We start from the raw sequence: 13,567 nt of genomic DNA on the forward strand, positions 1-13,567 counted from the left end.
GAGATGGCTTTGCCTTCTGCCTCTGTAGCAAAGCTAACCGGGAATTGATCAGACTTTCTGAAGGATTTGGTCCTGTCTAGATAGAATCTGAGCTGTCTGTGCACATCTAGAGAGTGCAGGATCCTTTCCCCCTTGTTCTGGGGGTTAGGAAAAAAGGTGGGCAAATGAATGGATTGGTTGAGAGTCACACTGGACACCACTTTGGGCATGAAGGATGGGTTAGTCCTGAGGGATACCCTGTCAGCATGAAAGATGATGAAGGGTTCCACAGCCATGAGTGCTTGCAGCTCGGAGACTCTTCTGGCTGAAGTGATAGCCAGATGGAAAGCTGCCTTCCAGGAGAGAAATTTTAGCTCTGCAGAAGAAGCTGGTTTGAAGGGGGGCAGGGTAAGCTTTTTCAACACAAAGTTAACGTCCCAAGCTGGGGCTGGTGCTCTTCTGGGTGGCCTCAAGTTGCTAGCCCCTCTAAGGAACTGTTTGATCAAGGGGTGTGAGAAAAGGGGCTGCTCAGTGGGAAAATGAGCAGAGATAGTAGAGGCATGAATTTTAATAGAGGAAAAATAGAGGCCACCTGTGTAGCAGGTCAGCTAAGTAATCTCGAATGAGAGGGATGGAGAGCTGTGCAGTATTGGCTCTCTTAGCCTGAATCCAGGTGCAAAACCTTTTCCATTTGTCAGCATAAGACTTTCTAGTGCTAGGGCATCTGGCCTCACGTATAACATATGCAACCTGTTTACTGAGGTTGTTAGAATGATCGGGGGTTAGGGAATAAGCCAAAATGCAAAACTGAGTGTCTGCAATTGGGGATGCATGAATTCCCCTTCCCTCTGGGTCAGAAGGTTTGGAATCTGAGGAAGATATCATGGTGGCAGTAGGGACAGGTTGCACAGCAAGGGGTAGCAGTGCTGGTAATACCAGTATGGAGCTATAAGAATTGTCCTTGGATTTTCCTCCTTTATTCTGAGCAGTACCCTGGGGATGAGAGGTAATGGAAGAAAGACATAGACCGATAGATTGACCCAGGGGAAGGAAAGGGAATCCACTTTCCAAGCCATGCAATGTTGCTTCCTGGTGCAGAATTTGCTGAGCTGATGGTTGGTGTGGGAGGCAAAGAGGTCGACCTTTGGGGTGCCCCATTTCTGAGTTATTAGGGTGAGGGTTCTTCTATTGAGCTGCCACGCATGTGGGTCCAGAAGATTTCTGCTTAACTGGTCTGCCAAAGAGTTGAGAGAACCTGGTAGCAATTGTGCTAACAGGTGGAGTTGCATGGCAGATGCTGTGTGCCAAAAGGTCATGGCCAGCCTGCATAGAGGGTAGGAGTGAGTCCCTCCTTGCTTGTTGATATACCACATTACAGTGGTGTTATTTGTTTTGATCAGGAGAGCCCCTGGGGAGAGAAGGGGCTTGAATGCTATCAAGGTGTGCTGGACAGCCATCATCTCTTTTTGGTTGATGTGCAGAGGGATTTGCTGTGGGCTCCATTGGCCCTGTATGCACCTGACATCCAGGTGTGCACCCCAGGTATAGTCTGATGCATCTGTGGTGGGGTTCTGGGCAGTGGGGGGGTGGTGGTGAGAAAGGTAGTCCCTTGTTGTGGGAGCATGCTGTTGCCCTCCAAAGAAAATAGGTATAAGAGTCTCCAGGTCTTGAGAGTGTTGACACCAAAGGCTTTTTAGGTATGACTGACGTTTCCTCATATGCAGTCTAGCATATGGAATGAGTAGTATGCAAGATGCCATGAATTCCAGAGCTTGCAGGATCTTCCTTGCAGATAGCTGCTGTCTAGTGGCTAGTTGAGAGAAGTAGGTTGTCAGGAAAATTTGCTTTTCTGGTTTAACAAATGCCATCAGGGATGCTGTGTCCAGGCTTGCTCCCAGGAATATAATCCTTTGGGTAGGCACCTGTTTGGATTTCTTTTCGTTGATTGTGTACCCTAGGGAGGTTAGTAGGGACTTTACAAAGGCCAGGTGTTTGAACAGCATTTCCTGGCTGTCTGTCTGAATTAGTCAGTCGTCTAAGTATGGGTAAGTCTGGATATTCCTTTGTCAGCAAAAGGCAATGGCCGGACCCAGCCATTTTGTGAAAACTCTGGGAGCAGTAGATAAGCCAAAGGGAAGCGCAGAGAACTGAAAGTGCTGAGATCCTGCCCTGAAAGTGAGATATTTCCTGCATGATTGCCTGATAGGAATGTGGAGGTAGGCCTCTTTTAGATCTAGGGTGGCTAGCCAATCATCCTTGGAAAGCATGGGTAGCAACTGCTGAAGGGTGAGCATTTAGAATTTTGGATCACCAGGAAGGTGTTTAGAATGGACAGATCAAGCATGGGGCACTGGGTGCCCTCTTTTCTGGGTACCAGAAAAAGTCTGGAGTAAAAACCTCGGCCTCTCTGTTCTGCAGGAATGTGCTCTACTGCTCTCATAGATAACAGGGAAAGGACTTGCTTTTGCACCTCTGCCCACTGGTTTGGAGGTAGGTCTGGGAACCCTTTTGGGGTAGGAAGGGTGTGGAAAGAAAATTTGTATCCCTGGGACACTATGTTGAGAACCCAGTGGTTGTTGGTAATGGTGGCCCAGGTGCTTGCATGACAGGAGTGTTTTTCTCCTAGGGGTAGGTGAAGGTGGGCAGAGGGAGGGGGTGGGGGAGGTGAGTCACTGAGTTCTTACCATAAGGGGGTGGCTTAGAACTCCCTGGTTTTGAAGTGGAGGTAGTCCACTGCTTAGATCTCTGCATTCCCTGTGGCTGCTGTCTGGGGGGTCTGGTTCCCCGGGGACTGGGCTGGACTGGCTTAGTGGGAGCAGGAAAGGACCAGTGCTTGGTGGGACAATGCCTGCTGAACCTAGGTGGATGGACCTGTAAGAAATCCTTAACTGTCTGCATAGATTTTGTTTTTTCTTCCATCTTTTTTAAGACCTCTTTTGCCTTAGTGCAAAATAAATTGTCTTTTTACAAGGGGGCATCCAACAATTTAGATTTGACATGGTCTGGCAAGGGCTGTTCCTTAAGCCATGCATGCCTTCTAATGACAGATCCGGTGACTGCTGCCCTGCAAGAAGCTTCTAGGGTGTCAAAACCACAGTGCAAGGTGTGTTTATTTACTTGACTTACAGAATGCATTAACTCCTGTAACTCTTTAGATTCTGCACAAGCAGGAAAGGAAGACATTTTTGTTTGGGGAGTTCCAGGGTATATTGCTGAAATTTTAGCATATGGAACTGACAATTTAATGCCCTGATAGCAAGAGTAGGTGAGGTGTATACATTTTTTCCCCATCTGTCAAGTGCTCGGGAATCCCTATCTGAGGGGGTGGGATTCTTAGCAGAGGTTGCTTTAATCCCTTTAGGCCCTTGAGAAATGACCTCAGGGTCAGCAGTAGGTTTTTTAAAAAGAAATTTGTGTGAGTCAGAGACTCTATAGTACCTGTCTGGTTTTCTGGGTGCAGGAGGGTGGGTGTCCAGAGTCCAGCTGGATTCCAGGAAAACATCATCCACAACATCCTGGACTGGGGGGATGGCCAAGGGTCTGTGCTGTGGAAGATCTAAGAATTCCGAGTCTCTTTTTAGACTGAGGGTAGTCCTGACTCTCCCATTGGAAATGCTCTCTTAAGGTATGAAGGGTTTCCCCAAAGGAAAAATCCTCTGGGGGACAGGAGGAAAAGATGTAAGCAGAGAGGGGTTGCATGTCTTCATATTCAGATGCATGAGAGTCATCTGACACTTGTTCAGACAAAACTACAGGGGACAGATCTCTTTTTCTTTTGGAGGGGGTAGCTTGGCTTCCCCTGATCAGCATGATAAGGTCTTCTGTCATTTTAAGCATTTGAGATGGAGGCAAGGAAGTATGTGCCTGAGATTGGGTCGTCAGTTTCTTGGATGTGGTTCATACTGTGGGCCTAAGAAACTCAGTCATTTTCATAAGAATGGTAGTCGCGAAAGATGTCGGTTTGTGTTAAGAATCGGTAGTGCGAAGGACTTCCTCGGAAGCCAGTGCCTGCTCAGCAGCACCGGACCTATCCAAGGTAGAGACAATCGCAGGATCCTTAGTCGAAGAGTTTTGCTGCATACCGGACTCCGAAAGGGTCTCGGTAGTGGCCTGCGAATCCACAGAAATGGGCATCAGGGGTTGCGAAAGCACCTCATTGAGTTCCGGAGAACTGACAACTAGCTTAACGGAAGCGTTGTCAGTAGGTTTGGACCTGTGCAGTCTGTCTCTGTCTTTATCTTTACTTTTTTTCAGAAGATCTGCTGTCAGATGGCTTACTGAAGCCATGTCGGAGTTTGAGGACTGTAAGCGAAAATATCTAGCTTCAATAAGGGCCCGACGATGGATAATTCTAGCGTTGAACAAAGCAGAGAAGCGACAGTGGGGGACGTCGTGGTCTGGGCTTAAACAAGTAATGACAGTCTCGGTGTGGTATTTGCTTCCCACAGGCGAAACAATTGTTAACTTTTTCTGACATCGGTTAGAGCAAGAAAAAAGGATCCCCAATGAGGTACTTACCTTTAGAAGACTTCAACTTCAATTTTGGAAACAAAAACTCAGGTAGCGGCCGACTGGCACTCGTGTGAACTGCTTCTGCTTCGGGCTCCTCGGCAAGAAAGACTGATGTAATGGCGTCGGCTGCCTGTTTTTATACCACTGACGACCTGACGTCAGTCCTGGAGCGACAGCAACCGATGCAGAAATACTAAGCCTCTGGTATTCGGTCCGACTGAGGGCTACCCCTAGCAAGATAACCCAAGTGTGATGACTGCAACAGTGAAACACGAAGCACATCTATAGTTTCAGTAACAGAAAACACACACACAAACACACACACACACACACACACACACACACACACACACACACACACACACACACACACACACACACACACACAAAACTGCATTCAACTAAATACTAAAGATAAGGTATAGCTTAACACTACTCTTAACATAAACAGAGCGTCTTTGTCAGTAAATTACTCCTTAAAGACACCCACTCTGAGGAATAACAGTTTGTATAATGGAAATTTGCCTCTGGAAATTTGGTAGCATAATCTTTCATGACTAGTACATACTGATACCTATTACTGGATTTTACTAATGGCTCCATAATGTCCACAGCAATATGTTCAAATGCTGAATCCATGATAGGCATTGGAATCATGGGGCAGTTACATTCAGGATTTCATTAATGGCTGCACAATGTTCACAGCAATTAAGTTCAAAGTGTATTCCTATCATAAGCATTGGTATCAAGGAACTTTTATATCCAGGTATGATCCACAGGTTATACTCCAAAGGTTTGCCCCAAATGGGGACTCTCTCACTCCACACTTACCAGTCTTCCTTTCAGATCATCCTTCAGTGAGGAGCTAACTTACTGAATCTAGTCCTCCATGTTATACCTCTTTATGACATAATAATTGGCAATTAAGGCCTTGTACTTTATCTAATCACTGTGAGAATATTCCCACATTCCATACAGTCGGAGAACATATTTAAAGGCATATACACATTTCCCATAACCAACATTTTAAAATACACGTTGAAATAAATATATAGATACATAAATGGATAACAGGAAGAAGTGGTAGAAGACAGCACCCTTTTCCTTCTGTGACGTTTACTGCAGAAGTAAGTTCTGGTAACTGATATTAGTGCAAAGAAGAGCTATCAAAATATCAGTTCAGCACAGGAAATGTCAAATATCCCTCTCCACTGATCACTCAAACAATAAGTATTATCAGTGACACTGGCAAAACAATGGTGTCTGAATATAAGAAGGATCTGTGCTACACTGTAGCAGTAGTTGAGACAATGTTGTTGCTGTTGTGTCTTTCGGCTTTTCCCGGTTAGGGGTCGCCACAACGGAACTCCGGTCCGCTAATGATTGGCAGTAGATTTTTACGTGCTGAGTTGCCAGCCCTGACGCACAACCTTCAACGAAGGTACGCCCATTCACGCATACTGATGGTATATTTACTTTGCAGTGTGGAGCGTTTTCTACAACACTTACCTATCATAATAAAGGGCATTAACTGATGACATGCAGTGTCATTGTAAATGTTTGACAAACTCTTTCTTATGGCTTCACATTACTGTACATGAAAATAAAGCTATCTAGATGTGCCTAGTATGAAAATGCACTCTGGAATTAATCCAAATTTGTTTTCGGAGGTAATTGTGGACAGTTATTATTTTTTTTTTAATTTAAAGTTTCCATAGAATATGCAAAAAATGAAAGCTCCATTCCAAATATCAGTCAGGGTTTTTCCAGAGTCTAAGTTCTACTAAAATGAGAACAAAAGTAAAAGTATATAAAAACAGTCAGTCAAATAATCTACTTCAGGAACTCATCATCATCAGTGTATCATTAACATATTTCTTTAAACCTGTTTACCCAAAAAATAAAAATGCAGTTCAGAGAAGCTGTTTAGGTCATCACTCTGATAAGGAAGTAAACCAAGAAAAAAAAAAAAAAAAAAAGAAAGAAAATTTTACTAACTTAAGTAACTAAGCATTTACCTGGGAAAATGAAGATGGTTTACATTTCCTTACCTCATTTATCCTACTCAACAGTTCTGGAACACCCCCTAAAGCTGTGGATGCTTTGTGATAATCACGGTGCTGCAGTACCAGCTCTACAAGTTCAGGATCCCCTGTACTTACTGCTTCTTGAAGAACTATGGAAATTAAAACACAAACAGCTTTAAAAACATGTTTAAGGCAGAATGTCAGTTGCACATTTACACAACTGCATCTTTCATTAACATTTTTTGATTAACCCAGCATTCCTTAAATCAAAAAAAGTTTCAAGTGCTGAAACCCTAGTCTCTAACAGCATGCAGACATGGCACTTATTTATTTTTTCATTCATTTTGCGATACTTATTTATATTATTCAGCATCACAAAAGACACAGCTTATCACAGCAAGCAGAAGAAATAAGGAAGAGAAGTAATTCTGAACAGGAGAACAGTCTAACAGGGTACATGTTAACACACACACTCACTCAGTGAACATACACCAGCAGGCAACATTATGTTATAAAATACACAATTGTTTTATAAGTCTACCTTTCAAATGGAAGGACAAATTTAATTTGCAAAGATTCTAAGTCAAACATTAAGAACTATTACAAAATGAACAGAGTATCAGAAACATGTTTGCAAAGAATACTCCAGGCTGACTGTGGCATGTTATGAAACACATTTATAACAGAATTAAAAACTGAATTAAATAGAAACATAAGTAACTGCCTAAAATCCAAGTAGCATTAGGAATGGATGTGTTAAATATAAGCTACATGATTATTAAATTGTGTTTGGATATAAGTGATGGCATCACGGACGAGATGGAAAAACTGATTGAGGAGGTTAACCAGATTGCTAGTATACAAATAGTAAAGTCTGTACATGGGAGATGTGAAAGGAGGTTTGAGCTAAAATGTACTTATTCAGGCAGGTTTGATTCCAGTGGCTGAATAGATAGGGTACAGTAGGGCCACACACCCTTGCCCACTCACTTTCGTAAGTAATGTGTACTGCTTCTCCTTCAAGAGTTAATTATCATGCTAGCAACAATTCTTAGAAATGGTAAATAATGTGCATAATGTTGTACATGGCAATAGAGACCAAAGTGCATAATGATTAAGGTCTTTGCCTCCCATGGACAAGGTAGAAGGTTTGATCTTGACCTCCGACCAACATCTGTATGGAGTTTGCATGCTCTTCCTGTGTCTGTTTGATGTTCTTCCCATCTCTGAAAAATATGATGAGCACTTCCCCCTTAAACTCACAAAAAATGGAATTGTGGGCAGCAGCATGGACTCTAGATGGTGCCTATAGGGGGAAGAGTTGTAGAGACAAACTGCTTTGGACATCATCTGCAGTGTACAGTATTCTCAAGATAGGTGAACATAGATCACAAACTGCATGCTGTGTCAGGGCTAGCCACTCAACAGTGAAAAAATTGTTTCTAGATGATTCGGCCATGTTGACTAATGTCACCAGAAATGAGCAAGGGTATTTGCCGGTGATAAGTGGATTGAGGACTTAGATGATTCTGACCTATGCAAGGGACCCATGTTAACGATTTGAGGGGTACATGTGCCTCTATTGACTAGTATGTGCCTGACATAAAACTTACCAGCCTTGGGTCAATAAGTTACTGGCTGTACCAGTGTCGAGTGAAAGCTGGATATAAAACCAATCAACTCATCAAACATGAACTAAGAAATGCTGCATTTGATGTAGGTTCACTGACAGGATGCAGCTCGGAAGTGGACAAAATGATGATAAGGAGGGGACTGGACACTGCATGTATCCAGGAGACCAGATAGAATGGCAGTGCAGCAAAGGCACTTGTTTTGGGATCCAGAATCTACTACTCAGGATGAGAAGGACAAACTAGAAATGGTGTTGGAGTTGGAGGTGACAGAGAGGCTTCAGAAGACAATGTTGGATGTCATCAGAATTAGTTACAGACTCATGGCAATCAAGACACCAGGGTAAGGATAGGACACTATTCATAATCTCAGCCTATGCCCCACAGCAGGGTTGTGATAGTGAGGAAAAGACTGCAATCAGACAGCAGCTTCAGGATCTGATAGATAAAGCAGGCCAACAAGAATTGACTTTGGTAATGGGTGACCTGAACACACACATCCAGACAGACAGAATAGGGTATGAGGATTGCCTGGGTCCACATAGGTGAGGCAACAAGAGTAGATAAGGATTGCTATTCTAGACTACTGTCTGGCAAATGGCTTGAAGATGGATAACACATGGTTCAGCAAGACAAACAGTCACAGAATCACATAGAACAGCGGCCAACATGCAACTCATGTACACCTCCTCCTAGTAAGAAAAGAAGATTGGGGTAGAATCCATGAATGCAAAGTCATGTCCAGTGAAACAGCTGGCCCACAGTATAAACCACTAGCTGCCACAATCAGCTGCAAAACGTGGTCAGAGAAGGTTCTAAGGTCAACAGAGACTAGGCTAAAGGCCTGGAAGTTGATTGGAGAGAAAACACAGAAGTTCAAAGAATTACTCAGGGCTCTAGCACCTCAGGAAAAAGAGAAATTAAGCAAAGAAAAAAGCATTCCCAATACCACGGATGAATCCTTAATGACAAACACAAGTTTCACACAAAAAGCTTTCACAATAAAAGCTTGCGTTTGTCATTAACGATTCATCCATGGTATCCATAATGTTTTTTCTTTGTTCACTGACATTTTTTGGAGCTTGGGCCAAACTTTATTTGCTTGAACTCTCATTGACTGGTTCATGAAGAAAGGGAAATAGGTGGAGTTGAAGAAGAATGGCAGCACTTCAAAACAGCATGTGTGAGGACCACAGTAGCCTACTGATACAAGGTTATCCTGTTATTCCACCTGAGAAATGGACAATAAATGACTTACAGTTTCAGAGCAGTCTTTGGTCAATTCTGATTGTTTCTTAAACACAAACTTGTCTTTGCTTTGGCTCATTAGCAGCAGTACAAAATAACTGCCTGCTCATACCCTTGTTATCCCCCTCCCCCTTCCCTGTTTATTACCTTAAGCCAATCCCAAAGTTAATAAATATTACCTGTGGCAGGCACCATTTTTAAAACTACAATCCACTCTGCTACAGGCCCCATGAGGAGCTCAGTGTCTCTCCAGTAAGTGTTTTACAACTGTAAATGCCTATTTATGTTGAATTGTGTTAGATATTTTACAACTGTTTATGTTGAATTGTGTTAGACATCTAACATGATTTATGCTTTATTACTGGAAGTTACTATGGCATGCTAGCATTTTGCCTGCACCAAGTTGTTTTTAGTATAATAGTATGGTCTATTTGCATAGCTGCACCTTGTTCACTAATCTTATTCATGAAAATGTGTTGTGTGTAGACAGCTCATACTGGTGTTTAATTATTTATATATAAGTGTGCTGTTACTGGTGGACAGAATCACGTTAGAGACCCAGGACAGAGTGCTGCTCGCTATATTTTTATCTGTGACTGCATAACTGTCCGACGCGGTTTCTTCTAACAGATGTTTTTCCAATTGGTTCAGTATCTGCATATACTAGTAGTTACAGTAGCTATTTGCTCAGTTTGTTTTTTGTAATCTTTATAATATATCTTGACCATCTCAAAAGTGCTTACTCCTCTCTGTACTCTTCTTTTCTAGACCTAACACCACTCTTAAGTATTCAACTGCGGTACCACCTTTATCATTCATATAAGAAAAGCGCAGTGTGGGTCTGAACTGTCTGCAAACAGCTAAATTTAACTTTGAGTATGTGTCTACCTGTTTGAGCCAATATTCATTTCCCCTGGACAGCACTGTGCTTTGGCTTGTAAGTAACACACACACACACACACACACACACACACACACACACACACACACACACACACACACACACACACACACACACACACACACCTATCTTCCACTTTCTCTCTTATTCCCTTCTGTTAGCAAATAGTATCCATAACTGGTCAATACTGTGTGTTTGTTAATTTAAACTGAGACCACAGTAGCCTACTGATACAAGGTTATCCTGTTATTCCACCTGAGAAATGGTTAAGAAATGACTTACAGTTTCAGAGCAGTCCTTGGTCAATTCTGATTGTTTCTTAAACACAAACTTATCTTTGCATTGGCTCATTAGCAGCAGTACAAAATATCTGCCTGCTCATACCCTTGTTATCCCCCTCCCCCTTCCCTGTTTATTACCTTAAGCCAATCCCAAAGTTAATAAATATTACCTGTGGCAGGCACCATTTTTAAAACTACAATCCACTCAGCTACAGGCCCCATGAGGAGCTCAGTGTCTCTCCAGTAAGTGTTCTATTACAACTGTAAATGCCTATTTATGTTGAATTGTGTTAGATATTTTACAACTGTTTATGATGAATTGTGTTAGACATCTAACATAATTTATACTTTATTACTGGAAGTTACTATGGCATGCTAGCATTTTGTCTGCACCAAGTTGTTTTTAGTATAAAAGTATGGTCTATTTGCATAGCTGCACCTTGTTCACTAATGTTATTCATGAAAATGTGTTGTGTGTAGATAGCTCATACTGGTGTCTAATTATTTCTATATAATTGTGCTGTTACTGGTGGACAGAATCACATTAGAGACCCAGCACAGAGTGCTGCTCACTATATTTTTATCTGTGACTACATAATTGTCTGATGCAGTTTCTTTTAACAGATGTTTTTCCAATTGGCTCAGTATCTGCATATACTAGTAGTTACAGTAGCAATTTGCTCAGTTTGTTTTTTGTAATCTTTATAATATATCTTTACAATCTCAGAAGTGCTTACTCCTCTCTGTACTCTTCTTTTCTAGACCGAACACCACTCTTAAGTAATCAACTGTGGTACCACCTTTATCATTCTTATAAGAAAAGTGCAGTCCGGGTCTGAACTGTCTGCAAACAGCTAAAGTTAACTTTGAGTATGTGTCTACCTGTTTGAGCCATTATTCATTTTCCCCTGGAGAGCACTGTGCTTTGGCTTGTAAGCAGCCCCCCCCCCCCCCCACACACACACACTCATCTTCCACTTTCTGTCTTATTCCCTTCTGTTGGCAAATAGTATCCATAACTGATCAATACTGTGTGTTTGTTAAATTAAACTGAGACCACAGTAGCCTACTGATACAAGTTTATCCTGTTTTTCCACCTGAGAAATGGTTAAGAAATGACTTACAGTTTCAGAGCAGTCTTTGGTCAATTCTGATTGTTTCTTAAACATAAACTTGTCTTTGCTTTGGCTCATTAGCAGCAGTACAAAATAACTGCCTGCTCACACCCTTGTTCTCTCCCTCCCCTTCCCTGTTTATTGCCTTAAGCCAATCCCAAAGTTAATAAATATTACCTGTGGCAGGCACCATTTTTAAAACTACAACCACCCTTTGTCACTATCATATGTTCATTTATCAGTTTACTCTGTTACCTGATTGTTTCCAGCCCCCTCATAAGAGCAACTAACAGGGTCTCTACCCACTTCACTCTTCACCCTGCCCCCTATTTCCTCCCGCCCCCAGTGGTCCTACCTTTATTACACTCACAAACCACTGCCATCTTTCCAATAGCCAACCACAACGCTAACCCAACATTACCTCCTCCATTTTCCCACTACTATCATACCTCCTCAACTAACATGTACAAGCATACCTTACCTATGCTCACTGCATGCACTCTCCTTGCATATCTTACATCCTACCAAAGCTCCATCATTCACCCACTCAACCACTACCACTAAACTACTACTCACACCACCACTCATGTCTCACCCTCACTCAGCTCCCCTCCCACCAACTCAAGAACCATCCCTATGCACCCCCCACTTATTCTACCAACTATATTACTCAAACATAAAGCATCCCTACAACTTAACATAGTAACCCTCCCGCCATACCTATTACCTACAGTGCACAAACATAAAGTTTCCCTAATAAACAAACACATTCAAAAACTGAGAAAACTAATAACCTCATGCATATGAAAACTAGCCCTAAGTGGAGACATCCACCCCAACCCTGGCCCTACCATCTCCAACCCCAATCCTCATAATCAGACTAGAAACCACAACTTCTCCCATATCACAAACAATAGAAAGCCAAGTAACTTCCTTCTACTAAGCCTAAATATTAGAAGTATATCCAACACAGTCCATGAACTCCATGCCACCATAGACTTGTACTCCCCAGATATAGTCATCCTGACAGAAACCTGGCTAAAACCTCACATTACCAGTGAGCAAATACTCCCTACCGGTTACGGCATACTAAGAGTAGACCGGCTAAACAAGAAAGGAGGCGGTGTAGCTATAATATTTAAACAGCATCTAAACATCCAGATCTTAAAATCAGCTCCACAAATAGGTAATGAAGAAATAATAAATACCAAACTCAAAATAAACCAAAACAAAACCATCAACATAATTGGATGCTACTTCCGACCTGGCCAAAATATCCCTTCACTAGAAAACCTCCTCAGCTGGTCTACCCACAATCTCCCCCAAGAAACTATCATTTTAGGTGATTTCAATATTGACTGGCAATCCTGTTCTGGCAACAATCCAACCCATCATATAAACCTTCATGACTTCACCCAACTAGTCCAGTCACCAACCAGGATAAATAAAAACTCCAGCAAGCACACTACCCTGGATTGGATACTAGTTAGTAAGAGCCCCCAGTCATACATAACAGGCTGTATACCAGATAGCCTCAGTGATCACTCCCCAACATTCCTTCTCAAAAAATACCTATACGAAGCTAAACCTGTCATCTACTGTCAAATACGTAAAAAACTAAACTTTAACCCACTCACATTCATCTCATCCCTCAAAGAATGTAATTGGCATCCCTTAAAGTACCTCAGTCTTGATGACGCAGTTGAATTTTTTAATTCTACCTTCCTGAGCATCCTTAATTACCATACCCCCATAAGACTTTCCAGAAACAAAGCACAACCCTCCCCATAGCTACAGAAAACCACTAAGTCAGAAATGAAAAACAGGGATAAAGCCTGGGAGCACTGGCGCAAAACCAAAACCCCCTCAATTA

The 13,567-nt window shown here is 42.3% G+C and overlaps 1 protein-coding gene across 1 annotated transcript in view; it reads right to left on the reverse strand.

Annotated features, from left to right (window-relative positions):
* The window catches only part of ANKRD13A (ankyrin repeat domain 13A), a 1,453,295-nt gene that overhangs the window by 989,218 nt on the left and 450,510 nt on the right, over positions 1-13,567 (reverse strand). Inside the window, exon 3 of the mRNA XM_044068498.1 lies at positions 6,543-6,667. Within this exon, the coding sequence (XP_043924433.1) occupies positions 6,543-6,667 (125 nt within the window). The remainder of the gene's footprint in view (positions 1-6,542; positions 6,668-13,567) is intronic.

This window comes from Protopterus annectens, chromosome 4.part0, assembly GCF_019279795.1.
Source record: "Protopterus annectens isolate FY-2018-M chromosome 4.part0, PAN1.0, whole genome shotgun sequence".
Classification (NCBI taxonomy): Eukaryota; Metazoa; Chordata; order Ceratodontiformes; family Protopteridae; genus Protopterus; species Protopterus annectens.